Raw genomic sequence first — 7,007 nt, forward strand, 5'->3', positions numbered from 1 at the left:
CGCATGGTTTCTAGTAGCGGTTGGGATGAACGGAAAGCAGAAGGCTATACTTTGGACTCGTCGTTACGTACTATGCAGGCGCATCTCGCTGGAGGGAGCCTCAGCCACCATTTGATCGTAACAAATACATATGTCGACAGGCTCGGATGCGCAACTCAACCATGGACCAGGTATGCATCTCAGTCACATAGCAGGATCCCGATTGATAGATCTCATGGCCCAACCTTGGGATCTGGGTCTGGCCTCAGCCGCCTCTTTACCCGCTGCCGTGCTGACGTGCAGTGGCGTTGCTTACGCATCGCTTGCGCGGTGTCACCAATGGGTCAAGGACTATGAGGCTTTTGAAGACTTTCCTCTTTCGATGTATTGCTCGTATAGCCTGTCGTAGCGATGCGCATTACATTAGTAGGCGTGCCACGCATGCCTGCTTTCGCAACGACACTCTCGTCTCCCACTGCGCGAATATGAAGACGTACGTGGGATTTCTCGTCGTCTTAACGTGGACGACTGCCTTCTCCGCATGTGTCCACGGGTGGCCATCGCATGACGAGATAGTCCAGTCCATCCAGGAACGCGCCACCGCTGGTATTCACAACGCACCTGCATACGACGTCGCGACGTAACTGACCCTTTGCGTCCAGACGCCATCAACCTCGACGCAATACCTGGCTTCAACCTCAGTTTCGCTCTTGACAGCATCGCGTCGACATATCTTGATGACCAGGCGCAAGAGCTACCACAGCGCAATGGCTCGAATGCCACCACCATCCTCGATGTTCATGGTACGCGTTTCCTTTTCCATCATGCGGTACTAAACCTGATGAAGCTTCATAGCGCATTGCGTTCCCGACTGGTATCGCGCAATCGCTCCAACGGCCGGCGGGAACCCGACACCATTTTGGAACGTCAGCGGGCATCTCAACTTCATGGCGAGCCAAGGCATCTCGCATGCAGTCTTGGCATTCTCCTCGCCTGGTGCAAATGTGTATCCTGATAATCGAGAAGCGACCATCGCGCTTGCTCGGCTGATCAACGAGCAGTCCGCGGCGTACGCGCGAGTCGACCCCAAGCACTTCTCGTTCTACGCCGTCGTGCCGCTCCCATACACCCCGGATGCTATCGCTGAAGCCATGTACGCTCTCGACGCACTTGGAGCCGCCGGTATCGCGCTCTACTCCAACTTCGAAGGTCGATACCTTGGCCACTCCGCCTTCACGCCCTTCTTCCAAGCCATGAATGCGCGAGGACCGGACCAAATCATCTACATCCACCCCACAACACCGTACCTGCGCGTCAACGGCTCACTCATCGAAGCAAACCCAACGACGTACCCAACAGGCAACATTGAGTTCTACTTCGAAACCGCGCGCGTTCTCCAAGACCTCGCCGTCACGCAAACTATCCTCAACTTCACCAACATCAACTACATCATCCCGCACGTCGGCGGCGCATTCCCGTCTGTCGCGGACCGCCTATTGAAGTCGTTCCCCGCGATCTACGACCGCACCCTGGCCGCTTTGCAGACGCGCTTCTACTGGGACTCCGCGGGCCCCACGTACTTCCATCAGGTCGGTGGTCTTCTCGCATACAACATACCGGCATCGCAGCTCTTGTTTGGCACAGATTACCCGTACGCGCCGATCTTCACGTATGCGCCTTCGCTGGTAGGTATTAAGACGTCGCGCTTCGTGGACGATTCCGAGCGAGCAGGCATCTTCTTTCGCAACGCGCAGAGGCTCTTTTGTGATTGCGCCTTCTTGTAGATAATTCTACCTCTAAGTGTTAGAGTCTTACGATATATTAGATAATAGATATAGGTAGAATAACAATGTTATTATAGTAGAGAGCCTTTGCAGAGGCTTAGCAGAAAATATATATAAGTAGAGACTACGTAGACTATAGGCTTTACGTTATATAGAAAACCTAAATTTAAAACTATTATATATTCTCTCTCTAAAGCGCTTAAAGTTCTAACTAAGTAGTAATAGTAACTTTAATAGTAAATTAACAAAACTAGTTCTATATAAAAAAGGTAATTTAATAAAGCTATTAATATAAGAGTTTTATAGAGATTAGATAATTAAAGTATATAAAGATAATAAAGTTATTATAGTAGAGAGCTTTAGAAGAAGCTATTAGAGGTAAATATATATAGTAGAAACGTTAGCCTAATATTAGACTAATAGAGCTCTAGATCTAGAACTATTATATATTCTCTCTCTAAAGTGCTTAAAGTTCTATCTAAGTATAAACTTAAAAAATAAAAGTATCTCTTAATAAGAATACCTAAATAATTATAGATAGTAAGACTATTACTACTCTATAGGCTAGAAGTATATTATATAATTTATATATAAAGTATTATTATCTTTTAAGCTACTAGAGTACTATAGAAAACACTATTCTAGCTAAAGCTAATAGATAGTAAGTAGAGTAGTAAACTACTTTATAGCTACTAATAGCTATAGAAGCTAAAGTTAGATAGAGATATATATTATAATTAACCTAGTAGGCTTTAATAGTAATATAGCTAGAGAAGTTTTTAAATAACTAGCTAGTTCTTTCTAAGTACTTAAAGTCTAATAGCTAGAGTAGAGTAATAGTAAGCTTTTTATTATTATTATAGTTATAGAATATAATATATAGTTCTAGATAGCTAGAATTATAATTATAAAAGTTCTATATAAACTTCTTATATTCTTTTAGATTACTATAAGTCTACTAAGAGTCTAACTAATTATTACTAATCTAAACTATCTTATACTATAATAGTTTTTATTTACTAGTATATAGATTAACTATATTATATTAAATATAGAAGTTTTTAATCTAGAAGATAATAAACTTAGTAACTTTATTATTAGCTAGGTAGACTTTAGAAGAAGTAGTATTACTAGAGTAAATCTAGCTAAAGAAAGTATTATTCTTATATAGTTATAGTAACTAAGAATAGAATATAAAAAATATAGTCTTAAGTTATAGTAAAAGATTTAATTTATAAGCTATATTATTAATAATATAAGTAATCTAATATAGCTTTATATTCTTATAGTCTAAAAACTTAACTAGATACTCTATCTTAATATACTTTATATTAAGTATTATCTACTTATCTAGTGTAAACCTAGATACTAGTAATTAGTTAGTATTTATAAATACTTTTATCTTATCTTATATCTATAGTATTTACTATTATAAAAAGTTATAGATAGTATTAATATATTTAGTAAGCGCGTTAGTGTTACGCTATTATTAGATAATAGTAGATATATTACTAAGAGAGTAGAGTTAGTATATAAACTCTAGTCTAGATTTTAGCTACTAGCTCTTTATAGTAAGAAATAGAGATAAGTTTATAGTAGTGCTTATTACTAAGTTATATTATAGAATATACCTTTAGATACTTTTTAAGAGTATAGTATATAATTATACTAGTATAGATTAAGATAAGCTCTTAAGAGCTTTACTACTTAAGAGAGCTTTCTAAGTAAGCTTATAATATAATAATTTATCTTTTATTTATTTCTATACTTCTAAACGTAATAGTTATAAGCCTAGCGCTTTAAGAAGATAATATAGTTCTATATTTATATACTTAAGATATAAGGCGTTTAATAGAGTATAGTAATACTAATTCTATTACTAATCTTTACGCTTCTATAGAAGCACTACTCTATTACTTATAATAAGTAACTTTATAATAATCTCTATAGAAGCTTTTACGCTTACTAACTTAGTATATTAGCCTAAGTAGTTTACCTAGTTTAAATTTTATACTCTAAGTAGAGAAATTTAGACTAACGTTAACTCTAATACTAAAATAGCTACTTCTATCTAGATAAGCGTTCTAACTACTTTAGAGCTAGTAGTAATTATATAGAATACTTTAGTTAATAAGCTCTACGCTAATAAGTATAATCTATCTATTATAAAGTATAAGATATAAGTAATAGAATAGTAGTTAAAGAGTACTTATATTAGGTATCTTTAGAACTAGATTAATTAGACTATTAGTCTAAAGCTTTTAGCTTCTACTATACTTTCTATCTTTATAGAAAAAGAGGCTATATTATAAGTACTTATTAAATACCTTAAGTCTATACTTTCTTTAGAAAAGAACTATACTAAGAATTTTATACGCTTATAGTATAGAGTATACCTCTAGAAAGTGTAATAAGAACGTATTAATGCTAAGCGCTAGTAATAGAAATACCTCTATATTCTAGTCTAAGCTAAAGCGTATAAACTTACTAAATTTAATAATATACTTACTATTTAGAACTATTTAGAAGTAATTAGCGTTAAGCTTACTCTAGAATAGAAGCGCTTTATATAGTAGAACCTTATTAAAGCTCTTACTATTAGTAGAACTTAAATTACTTTTAAATAAGTATTAAAGATTTTTACTACGCTAATCTAAGAGTATACTACTTACTCTACTAGTAGAGGTAGTATATTTACTATTATAGAAGTACTATAATAAGCTTCTAATAATAATAACTTATCTTAGAAGTCTAAGAAGAATTACCTATATAGATAGTACTATAAGTAGTCTACTACTATATATAAGTAATTAGAAATAGCGCTTATAAGTAAACCTCTAAAGCTTTCTAATAAAGCTAAGGCTAAGATTACTACTAAGCTTAGAGACTTAAAGTATAATAGCTTATAGAGAGCTCTTAATAAAAAGAGATAAACTACTTTATAGTAAGTATAGATTAAAAGTCTAAGCTTTATCTATCTAGAGTTAATATAGATAATACTTATTAACTCTACTCTTATTATAAGTTAGCTAAGTATTAGTAGTATATACTTTACTATAGACTTTAACGTCTATCTACTTTCTATAAGTACTATCTTAGATAATAGAGTAGTAGTATATTTTATTAATAATATATTTCTACTTAAGCTAAAGACTTTTATAAAAGTATATAAATTCTATACTATAGAAGTAGAAAGCTTCTTCTTCTAGATACTTAGATATAGTATATAAAGAATTAGAAACGCTTTAACTAGAAAAAAAAAACTATATATAAAGAACTTTATTCTAATAAGTATAGCGCTTATAGAAAGTTTCTATATTAATATTATCTTAGAAGTAGCTCTTAATAAAGCTAGACTATAGTATCTAGAGTTAGACTTAATACTTTGTATAGAAATACTTACTAATAACTTTATACTAGTAAAGCTTAAGAGAGAGTATAAGCTTATATTTATTAAATATAATTCTTTAAAGTTTTACCTAACTATAATAAGTATAACTAATAACTAGCGCTTATAATAATTCTAAAGAAGCCTTTCTTAGTTTAATTTAAAGAAGCTTTAGTATATAAAAGTAGGCTACCTAGGTCTAGAAGCGCTCTAAGCTCTTATTAAGAATATGCGTAATATACGTATTAAAAGAATAAGCTAAAGTAAGTATAAGTATTACACTATTACTTATATAAAGTAGTATATCTCTAGATAACTATATAAGAAAGCTTTAAGACCTTATTAGAAGATTTTATAGAATCTTTTTAACTTTTCTACTAGTTATAATAGAGAGCTCTAGATTATAGTACTTAAAGATAATTATAGTAGTAAGATCTATTAATATACTCTCTAAGCTAAAACGCTTATAGAGATTATAAAAGTCTTTTATAACTTTATAAGCTTTCTTATAGCTTAGTATAAGCTTAATATCTATATTATTATCTAAGATAATAATATAGTAATACTACTCTAGAGAGGTAAGTTACGCTTTAAGATATAGGCTAAAGAGTAGAGTATTATTATAGAGCGTACTTCTATCTATATCTATAAACTAAATAAAGAAGTAAAGAGAGTAGGTTAGAAGATAATTACTAAGTCTATTAAGATAAGAGTTAGTGTAAATTTCTCTAAAAAGCTCTAGCTAGATATTATAAAAGTAGTAATCTAGCTATATAATATAAGCCTATTATATACTTATAATCTCTTAGTACCTAATACTATACTTAATATATAGTGTATAAAGTATAGTAAGAAAGTCTATACTATTATAGCTAACTTTTACCTAAATTAAAGTACTATCTACGCCTATAGCTATAGAGCTTATCTACTTAATAGAAAGTAAGTAGCTAGATAAGATAAGTATAACTTTAAAGTTATACTAAGAAGCTATATTAGATACCTAGTAGAATATAAGGCGTCTAATATTTATAGAATATAAGTTCTAAAGCTTAATTAAATAATTATAATAAGAAATATAAGCTTTAATAAGAAGCTTTTCTATAAAAGTAGCGCTAAAGATAGCTAGAAGTACTTAGTAGAAAAGCTTATATATATTATTAATTTTCTATATAAGAATAAGCTATATAACGTAGAAGAAGCGTATAAAGATATCTTTAACTAGCTCTACGCTATAGTAGATAAAATATAAAACTAGCATGCTTTTAAAAACTCTATCTAGAAGCTAAAAGGTAGTATATTATAGCTTACTATTAAATAGACTAGCTAGCCTAATTAATAAGTAGTATATAATATATCTTTTATATAGATAGAAAGCTTAGCTAGCTAACTACTAGAAATCTATATAGACTTTTAAAAGTATACTAGCCTATTTACTCTAGAGTAAATACTAGAGTCTAGAGTATACTAGACTATAAGGTTTAGTTAGAAGTATAATAGTAACGTCTAGAAAGTGCACTAAACTAGAGAAGAGCGCTTACTAGTACTAAGTAATAAATAGCTTTCTAATATAAGAAGCTTTTATTAGAATAAGATATATAGTGCTTATTAGAATAGAGTATCTCTAAGTATACTATATTTCTACGCACGCTTTATATTTAGAACTTCTCTAGAATAAAGTAAAATAGAACTACTATCTACTTCTAGACTAATACGCTAGAAGCGTAATTATAGAGAACTAATATAATTAAGCTCTAGAATTAGAAAGTAATGTAAAGGCCTAGAAGTAGAAGAACTAAGAGTTTATACGCTATATAATCTATAGAATAGTATATAAAATAATAACTTTCTAAATAGTC

The 7,007-nt window shown here is 31.9% G+C and overlaps 1 protein-coding gene across 1 annotated transcript; it reads left to right on the forward strand.

Annotated features, from left to right (window-relative positions):
- Positions 1-926: 926 nt before the first annotated feature.
- Positions 927-1,763, forward strand: J4E78_008601 (uncharacterized protein; the record flags this gene model as incomplete). Its single annotated transcript, XM_049369201.1, has 1 exon — positions 927-1,763. One exon carries the CDS (start codon positions 927-929, stop codon positions 1,761-1,763), a length of 837 nt encoding a protein of 278 aa, XP_049219268.1.
- Between the last annotated feature and the right edge of the window lie 5,244 nt (positions 1,764-7,007).

The sequence above is a fragment of the Alternaria triticimaculans genome (genome assembly GCF_023758025.1).
Source record: "Alternaria triticimaculans strain BMP 0046 chromosome Unknown scaffold_15, whole genome shotgun sequence".
Taxonomy (NCBI): domain Eukaryota; kingdom Fungi; phylum Ascomycota; class Dothideomycetes; order Pleosporales; family Pleosporaceae; genus Alternaria; species Alternaria triticimaculans.